This window comes from Triturus cristatus, chromosome 5_1 (genome assembly GCF_964204655.1).
Source record: "Triturus cristatus chromosome 5_1, aTriCri1.1, whole genome shotgun sequence".
NCBI lineage: Eukaryota > Metazoa > Chordata > Amphibia > Caudata > Salamandridae > Triturus > Triturus cristatus.
In genome coordinates this window covers 44,252,046-44,269,708 of record NC_140587.1, presented here as the reverse complement: position 1 = coordinate 44,269,708, position 17,663 = coordinate 44,252,046, and the positions used below count along the sequence as shown (strand labels likewise).

The 17,663-nt window shown below is 45.9% G+C and overlaps 1 protein-coding gene across 1 annotated transcript in view; it reads left to right on the top strand.

The window, feature by feature from the left end:
* The window catches only part of LOC146830121 (cilia- and flagella-associated protein 20), a 46,301-nt gene extending 33,854 nt beyond the window's left edge, over positions 1-12,447 (top strand). The window contains exons 4-6 of the mRNA XM_085604345.1: positions 3,540-3,728; positions 3,832-3,942; positions 11,925-12,447. Coding sequence (XP_085460471.1) covers positions 3,540-3,728; positions 3,832-3,942; positions 11,925-11,930 — 306 coding nt within the window. The 3' untranslated portion in view covers positions 11,931-12,447. The remainder of the gene's footprint in view (positions 1-3,539; positions 3,729-3,831; positions 3,943-11,924) is intronic.
* The last annotated feature ends 5,216 nt before the right edge of the window (positions 12,448-17,663 follow it).

The following is a 17,663-nucleotide window of genomic DNA, read 5'->3' as shown; positions in this document are numbered from 1 at the left end:
ACATTCAAGTGAAATACGGAGTGGCTGCTTCAGAAGCTGCTCAGTGTTCCACTGTGCAAGGGGCAACCCACCTGCACTCTGTGGAGGAATTCGAGACCCCTTTGCAGACGGGTGCTGTAAGTGACTACACCCGCCTGCAAGGCAATGTCTGGGGGGCCATGGGAACTCTTTCCCCGCCTCCTGAGGTCTGCCATCAGGAGGCTCACTGACCGTGTGCCACCTTTTTTGTTGCACACTTTCAGTGCTCCTCCTGACAGCTTCTTCCCCTTTGCGCTGACGTCCATAATACGGCCCGGGCGCAGAGGCAAAGAGATTTCCTCTCTAGATAGCGTTGGCGCTACATGTACACCAGTGCAATCAGTATTACAGAAGGGGCTGCGCAAGCGTCTGCGGCCCCTTCAGTAATACCAAAGTGTCCCTTGGGCACACAAGATGGGCACACATGCCCATTGCGCCCTAGTGCACTTTCTGTAAGACTGCCCCAGGTGTACTTAATCTGAATGTACTTAAAGCTTCTATCAGCTGCATTTCTCTGCCCTGGTCTGTTCAAGTCTGCCTCTCTGTGCTTTACAGAGAGAAGCTGCTCCTGAAAAGACCCCCTCCTTCACAGACCACAGAGGAATGTGATCTGACTTGCCAAAAATATGACGTGCAAGGGATCTGACAAAATGTGAGCAGAGCACCCCCCCCCCCCCACCTTCCTCTGTCTCTCCTCGGACAAAATCTCCTCCCAGTCTGCACCCGCGACATTCACGTACCTAATGTATGGCCTCATCTGCTGCCTCTCCTCCTTCTAAAAGCAGCAAGCACACGCCTCCAAAGAGTACATTATTTATACTCTGATTCTTGGTTGACTACACAAATAATGTTGCAGTTTTTAGTAAAGCTTGCACTGATTGGTTAACATAGATGACATGAGGGTCTCACCATCTTGTTCTCATTGCAAATCCGATTTTAACAAAAGAAGCGTTAATGATCAATACAATCATATATTTCAGCAACATTTAATAGGAAAAATGTATCAGTCAAGTTTCCTGCTTCCTGTCACTTCGTACGCAGGATAAACTCATTCCACAAACACTGGTACATTGGCAGGCCTACAAGAATTTAAAGTTCACGGTGTCCTTGAACCAGGTCTTCACTCGAGGCACTTAGCAGTATGTAACTGGTTCTGCGCATGCTCTCGCATTCAAAACAATTCACAGCCTTACTGGATTCACAGGCAGCCATTTTATCTTAGGCCCAAAATCAAAACAAACACAAAAATAGTATTAATTTACGAAATAAAAACCCATTCTGTTTACCTCCCCCATACTAATACCTTGTATTATTTATTAACTTTTCAAAAGCTATTAATTTAAAGCCGCTTTTCTATTATTTGTGCACACCATGCAAAAATGTGCAATGTACAACATAGCATAATCATGCACCAGTGCACATTTTCAAAGCACAAGCAGTTAATTCATATTTATATCAACATGCTCTGTTTTAGATGGCTTTTCATGCAAAATGCTTTTGCCCCCGTGTAGTGTTGGTGCATGGTTAAATAATACACATTATAAGAAGATGTGTTATGAACTGGATATGCATTATCTAAATATGCAACAAAGTCTCTTAAGACAGGAATAGAGAGTGTAGATTACAAGGAAAATGAGCTGGGAAGAGAGAACACATTTCATGATTATTTTCAAAGCTTTCTCTACACTGCAAAACACATGTTAATTCAGCACAAGCATTTCAGACTGAAAGCATTGTGACTGGGCCTCATTTCATGTTTCTTGTGCCATGTGTTTTCCACTTGCACCAAAATCTGCGTCATTTTAAATGCAGTCTGTCTGAAGCACAAAAATAAAGCAATGCCTGACTCCAGATGAAATCTGAGCTCCATCACAACTGCCTTGCAGAGATTTGCCAAAGTACTTTTCCTCCTCTGCTGCTGGATCCCATTTGTCCCTGTGGCAGTGCAGTCCTTGAGGTGCTTTCGCAGCTGCTCTCCTTTTTGCTCCAGTGTGTCTGGAAAATGTGTTTAAAAGTGGGATCCAAATCATCCCCTGTATACCAGCTCCAAGTTCATCATGACCAAGGAAGAGCGTGCTAAGACTGCTGTGTGACTAGGGCTGGTATCTCCCAGAGGTGAAGCGACCTCACCTGAAGTCTGCAACCTGCTGGAGAAGCTGTGTTGTGCCTAAGTGCCAAGAAGCCTGCCTGCTCCGAGGGGGAAGGAGTGGGCATAGCCCTGCAGGAGCAGAGACTGTACAGGAAGAGAAGCCCCGCTTGTTCCCTTGGTATGTGGCACCCAGAAGCAGCTGACTGCTGAGAGGGAGCAAAACCAGTTCTGATCTAAAGTCTTGGGTGCCCTTGGTCTTCCTTGGCAGTTCCCAAATTGAGCTGCATATAGCTGTATTCTCTAAGTTGACTGTGTGCTGCCTAGCATTCCCTCCATCAACCCCGAGGGCTTAGTGCTGCCCTGCCACCTAAGGGGCTGCATTGGCTGCCAGACAAGTGGCTGCCTGTATGAGACTCCAAAGCTGCAGCTGGTAAATACAAGCATCCTCTGGCACTGGCCACAAATGCAGAGGATGAATGCCGGTCTGGGTTGGACCAAAGGCCACGACCATCTGCAAGCCAGCTGTGTGGATTCCTCAATGCCTGTAATCCTGAAGAGAGCAAGACTGCACTGTGACGTTTCTTGTGCTAGTGCTAAGGAGTGTGAAGGCTCTGATCGCGCCCGCCTGCGTCTGTGACTCCTTAGCATCACTGAGCAGTTTATGCACCTGGGACGCCCTAGGTTCACTATGCAGATTACATGGTAGTGCGTCTGCACAAACTGAGAGACTGTGCTTGAATAAGACCAGAGGAAAACTGTTGATGCTAATGCTAACCACATGGATTAGTTGGTCCAAAATACATTTGGATTGACCTATGCGCCAATCTTTTGGGTAATCACTAGTGATCTGCACCCGTACCCTTATTTTTGCCTGAATGGCGCACAAGAGAAGGATAGAGAAAGCAGGGGTTGAACAACCCTGTAAGTGAACCACCTTCTGAATGTGTAGTAACTAGTCATGCTATGTGACAACAGTATTTTCTGTTACTTAAAAGACTAGCACAGGTCTGGACAATAGTGTGTCTTTTGATTGGCTGTTGAGCTCTGAGCTCGTGCACCTCACACTACCTCCTCGAGAAGCCTGTGATGACTCCGCTTGCTATCCAGAGAGTCAAGTGTGGAAAGGGCGTATTTGACCCTGTTTGCAGAGCCATAGAAGGACAGACACCAGGACACCCGTGGCAAATAATCTCAGCTACCTCAGTCTTGACCCAGTAGCCCCTTTGTGCCCTGTTGCAGTCTGGCAGTATATCCGTGAAAGTTTTAGTGATTCTGTATTCTTTCCTGTCCCTCCCCTCATTCTCTCACAAGGCCTTGACAGTAAGTCTGTGTGTACTGTAACTTCTGTCCTGTCTGCTCTTGTGGCTGGTGGATGATGATTCTGCTTATACTCTGACTGTACGCGGACCTGTTTGCCTTCTCCTTCCTATAGGTCTTAGATGATAAGAATGTACGCCGGCGATTCCGTGCAAGTAACTACCAAAGCACAACACGAGTAAAACCGTTCATCTGCACAATGCCAATGCGGCTGGATGATGGCTGGAACCAAATTCAGTTCAACCTGTCCGACTTTACCCGACGAGCGTATGGCACCAACTACATAGAGACGCTGCGTGTACAGGTGAGGCTTCTACCTACTTTGGCTGCACAAGCTGTAGTTCCAGATGGGATGAACCCAGCCAGGTTAAGGAACTCTCATTTTTGTCTTTTAATCCTCTCTCTAGATCCATGCCAACTGTCGCATTCGAAGGGTGTATTTCTCAGATCGCCTGTACTCAGAAGATGAACTCCCCGCAGAATTCAAGCTTTACCTCCCGGTGCAGAACAAGGCAAAAGTGAGCATTAACATCCACTTCTCTACAATGCAAACTTTTGGCACTCTCCTGTCCTCTTCCTCCTTGATTAGTGCCACTTTACAGATCTGTAGTCAGCTGTCTTCTCATCTACCTTTTTGTTCAAAGTAAGACCTTGGCTTAGCTTTACAAGGTTTGTTTTCACAACCAGGAGTGAACTGAGTTCAATGCACCAGTGATTGAATGTGAAAGAGAGGTTATTGTAGCCACGCAGGATGCCTCCCAATACATAGCTGAAATGGTTTTGGGATACTAACGGGTAGCAGTGATAATCCAAAACTATCATTCATTCATGATTTACTCACCCAAGAGCACTAGAAACAGAATATGCTTTTCAACATTTTTATTTTAAAATTGTTATTTTAAAACTCCAGGATCTAGTGCACACAATATTGATAACATCACAGAAGTTAAGAATTAAAAAAAGCTAAGCTTTTCAATAGCAAGGAAAACAAGTGGACCACGACCATTAATGGAACCTTCACCTTTTTGACACTGGGTGGTGTTGGTAGAGCGCCCTCGAGTGGACCAACACATTCATATGACGGAATCAGTGTCGCAACTGTCCCCAGGAGTACCATTGTTACAGTGAGTGAATGCGGGGCTCCAAGAGTCCCTGGAGTGGTGTTGAGGCTTGACCAGAGAGGGTAGTGGGTGTTAATTGACATCTTGATCTAGACTCTCTACCACATAGGGGAATTGTTCACTCCAGTCAGTGGAGTGTCTGGAATTGGCTTTTCTTTAGATGATCTCTAGAGTCAAAGTTTTTTAGATCTATTAAAATCATTACAATACACGTTAAAATTCATTAAAACAGTATTTAATAGAAAATCATACTGTAGCTGGATCAGTTATACAGAAAACACAAGATAAATGTATTTTTGGCCAGTCTGTTCACCAGCTTATTTTAAATCCTTTTGATGTTGTGCACTCCTAATTGAGGAGAACATGTACCCCGCAGACTGTTCCAGCTACCACTTCCTCGTGGCTGTGGGTGTCACCACCACCACCTCTACCATCAGTCTATGTCATTTTACTTAAGTATGTATTTGTCAAAACCAGAGCCTTGTGTAAAGTTAGCTATCTTGTTCACTGTTCTACCTCTAAACTTGTAAATACTGCGTTCCTTAGGCTATGACTCTGTGGCTGTCAGAGATGAGGTACTAGATTCGGTCCCTTTTTGGACATTGACATTTCACGGCCTCTGCTGCATAAATCCACAGCATGGTCTCAGGGTCACATTTAGGACTTTCTTTGGATTCCAACTGGAGACAGAAGCAAAAGCTGATGTGGATCAAAACACGGTGCCCTAAAGAGAGCTCACTTCACTACTGTATGCCATGCTGCCAGTCATAAGCTGAAAAAGTTGGTATTTTTCACTTTCTCCCTCTGATGAAGTGGGTGATGGGCTTCAGTCAGTTCCTGGGCTTTCTTTCACTGCACCACTGTTAGTCACCCAGTCATCCAGATGAAGACAGCCTGTGAAGTTAGGGAAATGGAAGAGAATTACCAGCTCTTCCCTGTAAAGGTGCTTTCTGTAGTGCCTCAAGGCAAGGGATGGAGGAGGCTGGGCATAGTGAATACCACCCTCTATCTGTCAGGCACACAACCTCACCCTAGGGTGGCAAACGGTTTATCATTTCAGTTAACAAGAAGGCTGACTTCACAAAGCCCACCCTGTGGACATGCTTTAAATCTCCTCTGAGATGTCCTTTTCATCAATGTACACTGGGTGGGTCACTTGATTGGCCCTAAATGAAGGCTTTGCACTTATGCACCACAGCCGGCGTGCATTTCTGAGCACCCTAAGCCTAGGGATCCGTCTGCCTCCACCCTAGAAGCCTTGGTTTCTGCCCTCAAAGGGGGTCTTTAGGTGTAATCCCACTATTAACCTAGTCAGCAGGCCCATTATAATGAGAGTTTGATGACATTGCTTGGTGTCTTAAACTTTCCAAACTTCTACGCTTGTTTTGGTTATTTGCATCCCGTGGGGATGACTTTTGCCCCACTGCTACGAATGTGTGTTTTTATTTTTGTAATTTTTTTTTATAACCTTTTTTTATTGGTTTTTGCCAACGTCGTGCTCATTGAGCCATATTATACACACACAAGCATAAATGTGGAATTGGCATATTTGAACAAAACAGTATTTTGTAACTAATCAATAAACATGCTGCAATGGAAATAAAAGGACTAGTATCAAGGAGAGCTGTCTGTGCCCCTCTGTCGCGTCCCTGGTGAACAATCCCCGTCGATAGGCAGAGAGTATGTTCTGAATGTTAGCCATGAAGCAGTACCTCCAAGTCTGATGCTGCAGGTTTTGATATTGATGGGTTCAGGACTATGCCGCGGTAATTGGCTCAGCGAAGACATGTACAAGCGTGTTTTTGGGGACAACCCCGTGCCTGAAACACTGGCTTCTTCAAGCCCATACAAAAATCCAGCCCCCTCTTCCAAATGCCTGGCAAGGGTGGGGATTCTGCTTTCCAGGAGCGGGCTAGGTCCTGTTTGGCGAGGGTAAAACCAAGGAACAGCAGATGGTGCTCATATCTGTTCTCCCCCCCCAATATCCTCCATGATGTGTAATAATGCAAGCTGTGGTGTGCTGCCTAGGATCCAATCAAGCACCTCAGCCAGAAACCTAAATACTCCTTTCCAGAACCTATCTAGGGCGGGACATGTAATGTGCTGGAATGTGGCTTCTTCTGCACCACAGCGTAAGCATTCTGGGGAGGCTACGAGTCACGCCTTCCAAAGCCTTGAGCATGTGTAATATTCTCTGTGTAGGTATTTAAGCTGAATCCAATGCAAGCATCTTCTCTCACCCGCACTTTTAAAAAACGAAATTATCTGCCTATTTGCACATTTCTTATTCTCCTTCCTTACCGGCTTGGTGATCCCTCGAGGGGTTGGAGGGTTTCTCCAGCCTCGGGACGCCATCTTGGTGCTTGTAGCCGGTTGGCGCTCTAGCCTTTTAGATCCAGGGCGCATTTAATGCACGTGGAACGGACGTGCAGCGGGCGCGCCAAAGGCGCGCCTAGGGCAAGCCCGTCCGCGTCCCTTCAGCATCCAGCTCCAGGAAAGTTTCGTTGGAAGCCTTGGGGCCAGGTGCTCTCGCGCAACAGATGTTTTACTCCCGTGATGCTCTTAGAGACCTGGAACCAGTGGCCTGCCATCCCCCTCATTCCTTGGATGCGACGAAGAGGTTGGTGGATGCGTGTAGGGTTTGTGGCTTCCAGTTAGGAGGGGGTGGTGGCCCGGCCTCTAAAGGCCTTCGTAGCCTCAAGGAGCGGGTTAATTCGGTGCAAATTTCTGCCGCACTAATTAATGTCCGCTCCCTAAAGAAACACCATGAGGATGTCTACTGCCTGTTGGAGGACGGCTCCCTAGATATGCTGTTTCTCACTGAGACCTGGCTTGACCCTTTTTCTGCTCCTACAGTTGCTCTGGCTACTCCGGTGGGCTATAGAATTCTTAGAGTTGACCGTCAGGGGTCAAGGGGAGGGGGGGTCGCTGTTATATGTAAAGATAAATGGGACCTTCACCTGGGCAATTCAGAGGACTGGGCTGGATGCGAGGCTCTCGATTTTAGTGCCCGTCTGTCAGCCCATTTCACACTTGGGGCCACCCTGATCTATCGGCCGCCGGGTCCTTCTGGGCCTTTTCTTCAGGCTTGGGGTGATGCTCTCACGTCGAGGGCAGTTAGGTTCTCCCATTTTCTTGTGTTGGGCGATCTGAACCTCCATGTGGATATGCCTGAGGATGGAGGGGCGGCAGACTTGCTGGACATTCTCCATACTGCCCAGCTTGTGCAGCACGTTGGCCTCCCCACTCATCGGGCTGGCCACATATTGGATCCCATCTGCTCCAACTTCCCTATCCAGGTCACAGACCCTCTCCCAGTAACATGGTCTGATCATTTCATATCCTATTTTTCCTGGACTATTTCTAGGGCTGATGCTCGGGTGCTGATATCAGCGAAGCCCGCTCTGGGGAAAGTGGATCCTCTAGAATTTGCGCAGGCACTGGATATGGCCAGACCTGTACTGTCGGGAGGTCTGGAGGAGTGTATGTCAGATTTTACGGCTTGGGTGTCTGGTGCAGTGAACTCCATCTCCTCTCGCCGGCCAATCAGACCGACTAGAGTCACTCCCTCCAAACCTTGGTTCACTCCCGCCCTAAAAGCGCTCAAACATGAGTGCAAAATTTTGGAGCGGTCTTGGCGGAGGAGCAACTATTGCCCTTTGGCCAAAGTCAATCTTAGAAGGATGCAAAGGTCCTATTATGGTGCTATTTCGGTGGCCAAGGGTAATTTCTTCGCGGCCCGCATTGATGCGGCCAGGAATAATTCGAAAGACATTTTTTCCATAGTGCGGAGTTTCACTTCCCCGCTAGTGTGACTCCCTCCTCTTTTGACTGGTGCAACACCTTGTCTGGGTTTTTCAGGGATAAAATCATGGCCATTCAGACCTCGTTCGCTCCTGATACGGGTGCCCGGACGGGGGCCCGGTTGGTACAGGCTGCTCCTTCCACTCGGCTGTCCGTCTTTAGCCCTGTCCACCCTGTTGAGACTCTCAAATTACTCAGAGGGCTCAAATCTGGGTCTTCTGCAGATGCTTGTCCGGCCAGACTTCTGGCGGATGTAGCGGAGAGTATCTATCTTGAAGTCACCCTGATTATACATCTCTCTCTCCAGACTGAGGTGGTTCCGCAGGTCTGGAAGCAGGCCAAGATTCTGCCATTACTTAAAAAACCCTCCCTTGATCCGCTTAATCCAGGCAACTATTGCCCCATCTCCCTCCTGCCGGCCATTGCTAAGGTTTGCGAGAAGGTGTTGCATAAACAACTGCCTGACTTTGTGGAGGAGGAGGCAATCTTGCACCCTGCGCAATCGGGGTTTCGTGCGGGCCACTGCACTGAGACGGTCTTGGTCGAGGTTGTAGAGGCTATTCGGACTTGCTTGGATGCCGGGGGTAGAGCAGCTCTGATTCTGCTAGACCTCTCGCCCGCCTTTGATACGGTCCCGCACGATCTCTTGCTCACCTGCCTCGCTGAGGTTGGTGTGTCTGGGACCGTGTGGGGCTGGCTCAGGTCTTTCTTGGCCGGCAGGGTTGAGCAGATTTGGCTTCCCCCCTTTTACTCTACCCCCCATCCGGTCACCACGGGTGTCCCGCAGGGCTCCTCCCTCTGCTCTTCAACATTTATGTCATGACTCTGATCCATCTGGCTGAAGCTCTTGGGGCTAAGGTTTTGGCCTATGCTGATGACACTCAGCTTCTTTTCACTTGGGATAAGGCCCCCAGTTCGGCTCTTGCGGCCCAACAGTGCCTTCGCTCCGTGTTCACCTGGCTGGCTGATTCTCAGCTCAAATGTAATGAGCAGAAATCTGAGGTTCTGCTCTTTGGCACTTTCCCTGCTGACTTTTGCCAACAACTGTGGCCTCAAGAGCTTCCCTTGCCTCTCGCTGAGGGTCAGCCCGCCAAGAACTTGGGGGTATGGTTCGAGGAGAACCTTTTGTTTTCCACCCATATCAAGAAAACTGCTGGCTGCTGCTTCGGTCTCATTAAAACTCTTAGGAAATTCTTTCCTTTTCTTCCGCAGGCAGCCAGAGTCACAGTTACTTGTGCTCTGATTCTCTCCCGTCTAGACTACGCCAACTCCCTTCTCCTAGGCTCTCCGGGCTACCCGATTAAAAAACTGCAGGTAGTCCAGAACACGGCGGCTAGTCTACTACTGGGCCTCTCTTCTAGGAAGAGTGTCACGGCCCATCTACACTCACTGCACTGGCTTCCGATTGTGGCCAGAATCAAATTAAAATCTTTAGTGCTGGTTCATCGTGCTCTTCACGGCCAGGGTCCTTTATATCTCCAGAAACGCTTTTCCTATTATGTCCCCGCTCGGTCCTTGCGCTCGGCGTCTTTAGGCCTGGCGGTGATTCCGCGTTTCAAGCGGCAGAGGACCGAGGCCTGCTCGCTGGTGGTAAGGGCCAGTAGGGCCTGGAATGCCCTCCCACTTGATTTACGCCTCACTCGGGAGCTCACAGTTTTCAAAAGGAAGCTTAAAACATTTCTCTTCGTTTGAGTGGCATTGTTTCCCTCAGGTTCGCGCCGGGATACTCTTGAGTAGCTGTGCGCGTTACAAGTGGAAAATAACATAACATAACATTGCCGCTTCTCGTGGGGACTTCAGAGCCTTTCTCCAATCATCGTTGTCGATGGGACCTACATCTACTTGCCAGGTCTCTGAGTGTTGCTAGTGTAGGGGCGCTATAGAGTAACTAATGGCGGATATATTTTGGAGATTTTATGCTTCCCGAGGTCCCCCATGAGGAGTTTCCCTTCTAATGGGTTAAATTCAGCGAGGGGAGTAAGATTTTTAGGATATGGCAAAAGGGCATGACGGAATTGTAAATATTTATAAAATTGGATGCGAGGCATGGAGAATTCTTCTTGTCATTCTGAAAAGGATTTAAGAGTGTGGCCTTGAAGGACATCCCACAAAGAGGATATCCCGATCCGGTCCCAGCCCTGGAAGCCCTGTGGCAGGGGGAAAAGTCTGTTTTACCATATGGGTGCTTCCCGCGTGAGACGGTTCTGCCAGCCTATACAGCAAAGGGACTGCCGTATACGTGCCATATTGTCGGCACCACTTTAGTAGTTGGGGGAAGAGCCCGGATATTTGGGTGGCCTTTTAAGTATTCATATAGTGAGGGATCTCCTAACAGCGAATGTGTATATGTTTGCCACATACTGTGTTTATTCCTTTGTAAGAACGAAGGGGCTGTGTCAGTGCTCTAGCACCACAGCTTTGGGGCCTTGGTTTTTGGGCTAAAAAGAAACCGATGCTGCTTCTTGACTTTTTTAAAATATCAATTTAGGCAATGTCTTCAAATTGTGTATTGTACAAGATTGGGCTGCCTCATACCAGGGAGCTGGTCTTGTAATCTACATGTACTGTACATGTATGTTCTTAGCTTTATTTCTTTTAATAAAGTGCACTTAAGTTGTAAACTATCATCAGTCGCCCTTTTTTTTTTGGTCGCACTGCCCATGTTCATGGAGAAGAAAGGACCTGGTGCTAATTTCCAGATTCTTTGCAGTCTATCTCCTCATCAAAACAATATTTAAAACCACAATGCAGCATCAACTCTAAATTTTCTGTCCAGTAAAATGGAAAAAAATTACCTGCAAGAAATGAGGAGAAATGCAGGAAGAAGGTAGCAGCCCTGAAGAGCTGAGAACCAGACATTGGTGCATTAAGGAGGCCACAGCTCCCATGTCTCGTGACTTGTACTGGCATTTGTATGACAGGTTCATATGGATCCCTTCTGTAGTAGGTTGTACCAGCCACAGTGTGGATGGTGCAGTGGCTGAATCCGCCAAAGTTGCAGGCTTTTTTGTAGGTTCAGTGAAGATACTTATGATATAAATGAGGATTGCAAGTAACTGTACCTTCTGAATTGTAGAATCATAGTTGATAATCATAGACATTTGCACAGCAGGCATATCCCAAAACCCTGCAGTTCAAGGTGGTGAAGCCCAAGCAACTGACAGTAGAAAACTATCAAACAAACAGGTTCCTGAGAGTGGTGGTGGCTATGAAAGGGCAGGCGGATCTCCTTGCACACACCTACTGTGCAAAGATCTCGAGGCACACTTCTGATCCAGGGCGTGGTAGTGGTTTTGCCTTGGCTGTGGGAGCCTTTGCTGAGCCTGGTAGTGTTCTCTTAGGCAATTAATGACGGTAACTCTGCTTATGATGAAGAACTGGGATTGCAAGTAAGACAAGAATATAACATTACAGTTTGCTGAAAAAGCTGTTACTAAACTATTTGAGCATCATTAGAGTCTTCAGACAAACGTGTACCTTTGCAACCTGGATTGGTGGCTATAGTTTGAATGTATAAAGTGTTTTGCCAGATGCTTTGGTGGCTGTAACATGTCCTCTTGTCTTGTCTCTTGCAGCAATGAGCGGAAGATCGCACCCGTTTCGGACCTCAGAGCCTCATCAAGGATATATATAGATATATATATTTGATAGTGTTACGAAGGGCTGTTAACACAGATCTGTTTTATAAATTATGGAAAGAGTGTTTCTTTGAAGTCAACTAATGTTTTATTTGTTCTTGTTTTGTAATAAATCATTTCCCCATGGTATCTTTTTGTACATACCATGCCTTGTACCTTCTGGGCCAATGTGGGCTGCCGGCTTTAGGACCCATCTGGACAATTTGAAAGGCATGTGGTACTCGCCGGTGCTGCTCGATCCAGACCCTCCGTTCCTGCCATGCCTCTTCCAGACTGCTTCGTGATGGTCGATGAGGAGGGCAGTCCTACTGAGAGGCTTGAGGAAAGGACATGTGTTGACTAGTTTGAGGACTGAACAGAACTCTAGTGGATTTATGCGCCGCCTTTACTGTACAGTGAAATCAACCCTTCCTGCACCCTCTCCCCAAATAAAGACTGCGTTGAGTGAAGGAATTGAAAAGTGCTGTTTGTATGCCAAATATCTTGCAAGAAGCTGCAACACAGAGATGAAAAGGCCACTACCAGCTCCTAAGAACAATGCCTGGGTCAGGCTGTGGGTTCAGCCACAAGCCTCAGCCCTCTGGTAGTAGCAACTAAATGGCTTTTGCAACTCACAGTAGAGTGTACCTCATATAAGCTGGTATAGCATAAAAGGTTTACCTCTATCAATGTACTGAATAATATGGTGTTGTGTTACTGGAGCATGTCACTTGGCAACCACTTAATTTGGTTTTGATTTCAGTGGCACCAAGTGCCATCCCCTTTCCCTGCTGCCATCGGTCCGGGGAAGGACGGCAGACAGTTGGGAATGGAGGTGAAGCATGGCTGAGCTGTGGCTGTCACTTAGGATGTAGTATGTTGGCACTAGTCCCTGCAGCCTGATGTCACCTACCACTGTACATGACATCTGGCTGCAGGCACTCTGGTCGACAAAGTAAGAGTATGATGCCTCCGCACAAGTTGGGTAAGTTACTGTATTAATTTCCCGCTTTTGTATTATAGTACCACATCCTAAAGGGCTGATCTTTCTCAAGGATTCCCTTCTAAACGGCTGATTAAAAAACAACTTTATGCAAGGGTTCTATAAAAGTGGGCTCCGAATGTAAATTTCACCCATGATCTCATCATGACAAGGGCTTCTAGTTTAGCTCGCACGCACAGGCTCTCAGTTGTGATACATTATCAATAACTATTTTCTTGATTTCTTTCCATGTCGCTGAGGGCTTACGTTCACAAGTACACATAGAACGGCTGCCTTGGGGGTGCAGGAGAGCCCTTGGGCTTTGGAAGAGCTTGTACCACTGTGCCTTCCCGCTCCAGGGATAAAAGGCTCCATTTATGTCCCCTTCTGCTATTGCTCCCCTCGTCCTTGGGGCATTTTATCTGACCAATGCCACTGGGTCTTGTGAGCTGAGACTGTGGCAAATGAAGGTAACTTGGACTCTTCTCCCACCCTTAATAGTAGCCACCTGGACTTGCTCCACCATGGAAGTGCTTTCGCACAGTGTCCTCTTAATGCTGTGTGCAAAACTGTCTTTCCACGTCAGATGGTGGCAAGGGTTGGAAACTGGGAATGGGGTACAGATCCCACCCTCCCATCTTCTGAGTAATACCTAGAGTAGGCATGTTACACCCTTCAGTAACCATGCAAACTAGAAGGAAAGTCAGTTACCCAGCTGTGTGCTAAGAAGAACATTTATTTGCAGTCTTTAAACTTTGGAGCCTTATACTTGCCACCTGTGCCACAAAGAACATCCAGGTGACCAGCTAATTATTACCAACAAACATGGAACTGCCCGCCCAGGTGGTTCCAAGAGACAGGTTATCAAGCATGATATACAACCTCTGTGCATAAGCACTCCAGCATCGTTACCTTCAGCTGGCTTTGTTACATTTGTGACTCTCTCCCTTCACTCGCAAGCTCCCGCAGACACACAGAGACGGCATGCTCATGAGTAGACAATATAAATTCTCTCTTTACAGAAGGGCCAGCCTCTGAGGCACATAGGCTAGCCTCACAAGGGTGGGTGGAGAATGACGTGCACTAGATCGCTGTGGAACATTATCTGCTAGATTTGTACTCTTACATTTGTGGTATCAATCGCTCCACAGATCTGCTTAGTGAGCAGAAAACATTGTGTTTCTTTAGCCATTCTCAGAAACATGGAGCAGTTGTCTAGAGTCTTAGATGTGCAGGGAGGTCATGCTCTATGTTAACATGGATGCATCTCAATGGCATATCTGAATGCCCTTCTAGTACTTGAAATTCTTCAGTTAGCTACGTAAAGTACAACGTTTGTAGGTCACCCCAGGTTCGCTATGCTACAAGGTCCTTGTGGATCCTTAGTCATTCACTGCCTCGACGTGACTGTCAAGCGGGCTTTTGTTAGCTATACATTGCTGGTATTCCTTGTGTACAGGGACCTGCTCCTCTCAAATCATCAGGCAGGCCTATTCACGAAGGTACATTTACACTTGTGACTAATTTACACGTGTAACTTACTTTACACTTTTGAGTAACTTTACACTTGGATTTGGTGAATACCCAAAAGTGGTAAATTTGCTAAAAAGTGTAAAACTTGCACAGCTCCACCCCCTGAAAAAGAGTGGGAAGACAAATTTACGAATGGAAATTACTTAAGAAAAAAAAGTACAGTAGTAATTCCAGGACCACACGACTAGACCACTGGTACTGCAGAACCCTTCCATAGAGAATGATTGAGGTAGGGACTTACCATTATTTCGTATAGGGCTTTATTGTATTTTAAGCTAGTTGTTAAAATGGGAGGTGGCGGAGGCAGGGTCCACCGGTAAAGCAGGAGGTGACAAAAGTGATGAGTGTTACACTTACAAGACAGCAGCAGCAAGATCAACAGTGATGCATCAGTGAAAGCAATAAAACACTTAAAAAAAAAAAAAGTTTAAATATCATTTAATGTTAAATAAATATAAAATATTTTAAGCTTTTTTGCAATTGAAACTTAATGTAACACATGATCAAAAATAGTTACATTTATTTTAATTCTATACATCACTTAATAATTAATGCATCACTGTTATTTTTTACATTGGGTTGGAATTATTTTTTTTATTTAAACTTGAGTAATTTTAATTCAATATATTTTAATTTAATACAAATAACGAAAATTAAGATAATAGTGCTGTAGTATTTTTCTTTGGTTCTATATTTAAACTAAATATATAATAAGTTACATTAATATTCAACACAAATAGTTTATGAACTTTCCAATTTTTCTTTACTTTTTTACTTTCTCCTATCTTTTAACATGCAGCTATATCCACAAGGGTGGAGATCTACCCATGGTAAAATATAGCTTTTCCCTATACTTTACCATATGGAAATCTCCACCTTTACTGAATAGAACTTCCTATGGTAAAGTATAGGGAAAAGTAAACAACATATATATATTAAACTTGAGAATAGTCTGTAAAAATATTTTTCTCTTAAATTTTAATGTAAATACATTTTTAAATATTTATTTTTTAATGTAGCACTAAAGAAAAATGCTACTTCACTATTGCGCAATTTCGATAAAATGTGTTCAAATATATCACATCAATATTATTTTCTCAAATTGACATTCATGCCTTTATTTCAATACTAGAAGAAAAATGGGAATTGCACAACCTACTGTCAAAAATGGTCAAAATCAGAAAAATCGAAACTGTAAACAGTAGATTATTTAGTACTCTCTGGACTCCACACATATTATGCAGGCAGCTCAATCCTCTATCGAATACCCTAACAGTGTAGGCTTTTTTCAGGGTACTGTTGGTGGGTCTTACAATTCCATGCCCTATGGGACAGAATGGATGCGAATATATTGCAGTTGTTCTCCCAGAGCAGACATAGCATCCATGAACACCTTTGCCGCAAATGCAAGACCATTGAATGAAAAGTATGAACTGCTCCCGTGGCGGTGAGCCACTGCAGGTCTTTTATGACAACTTGAGCTGTGGCAGTCTTTTGTTGCCAAATCCATAAGAATCTGGAGCGTGACTCTACAGCAATCAATGTATATTTAATATCTGTTTACAATCAGGATTGGCCTGATGTGGTTGATAAAAATTACCCCAAAGGGTATGCCGGAGATGGTTAGGGGAGTCTGCGCTGGTATCAGTAGAGTGTTTTGTCTGATAGCAAATGTTGCATTGCTGCACATATTTTTGGGCTATGGTAAATATGAACACCAGTATGTCTGTAGCATTGGTAAAGTAGCACTTCTGCCAGCATGTGCAGATGCTGTCCCTTCAGGAGCTGCCCTGATTATATCTAACCAAGATCCCTCATTAGAAATATGTTTATCTCTTATTCCAGGTATAGTAAATATCAGAACGTTATCTTGAGTGAGGGTGTAGAAGGAAGACTGTCTGGAGGCATCTCTCCCTTTGAAGTGGATTATATTGCTGCTAAAATATCTGCTTCTTTCTGGGTTCAAGATCCAGCTATAGCAGACACCTTAGAGGTTTGCACTGCTGTTTTTCCAGCTAGATCTTGTGCACAGTTCTGTGTAATATGAATTTCTTCGCTTTTATGGGCTGTGGTGTTCATGGGCCAAAGTGCGTTTATCCTGGAGTAGGAAATGGTGCCAACGACTGGCAAGTGAAATGATTTTGTTTTTTCGGTGTAAATCTACCTGTCCTGGAAACTATATACTAGTTGTCCTAAAAATAATCCACTTGCCTTGGGAATTACATAGTAAGGTGGTAAATGAAGGCAGTGTTCTTTGATACCCCATGGCTGCTAAGATGCCACATGCAGCACAGAAGTCCTCTTTGACACTGGAAAAGGCGGGGAAGAAGTGTGAAGGTGTGGTGGGCTCGGACTCCACAGTTGGCACTACACAGGAGCCAATCTGTTCTGGGCACATGACATGGTCTTACGACACACCTTGGGCTCTGTCTCCCAGACCCCCTTGCACATGGCCTTAAACTGTGTGCAGGGAGCTCTACGCAGCAGAAGACTGCCTGCCTAAGAACCTCAGACCATTACCTGCCAGGTGCAGTATATTAGGTCCTAGCTCTCTATGCTTTGCGTCACACCATGGAAAAGCAATCTGCAGCTTCCTGATAGTTGGTGGCCAAATTTGTAGAGGCATAACACTGTTCCCCCAAGGCAGGCACACTTGTCACAAAATTGATAAACACAGACACGCGTCTGCAGTGAATTTAGTAGGTGTGGCTGTGACTGGCTCAAGAACAGTAGTCCTGTATTCAGCACGTCATCCGCTGGGCCTAAGCCCACAGCCCCCTTCAAATGTCACTGTGCAGCGAGCAGTGCCATTGGGCTGTCCAGTCCAGGCTAAAATACACTTTTCTGTGCTGGAAAGTACTGGTATCTGCGGAGATCCTCAAATAAGTGACCACCCAGCATTCCTAATTGTCTCCCGATAACATTGTTACCTCACTTGAGTAAGTGGGCCTAGAGACCACAACACTGGATCCTAAAACGCTATGTGGAGAGGTCCGCGATAGGGTAGCTACGGTATTTTGGGGATTGCTCGGCCACCACTCATGGAAACCTACCAATGACTGACATTTTTTAACATCAGGGGATTTCAGGGTGGTGTGCCTTGCGTGGATCACACAAAGGTTTCTTACTCACAGTGCCCTATTGCAAACCTCACATTGTGTTCTAAAATCACACATTTTCCT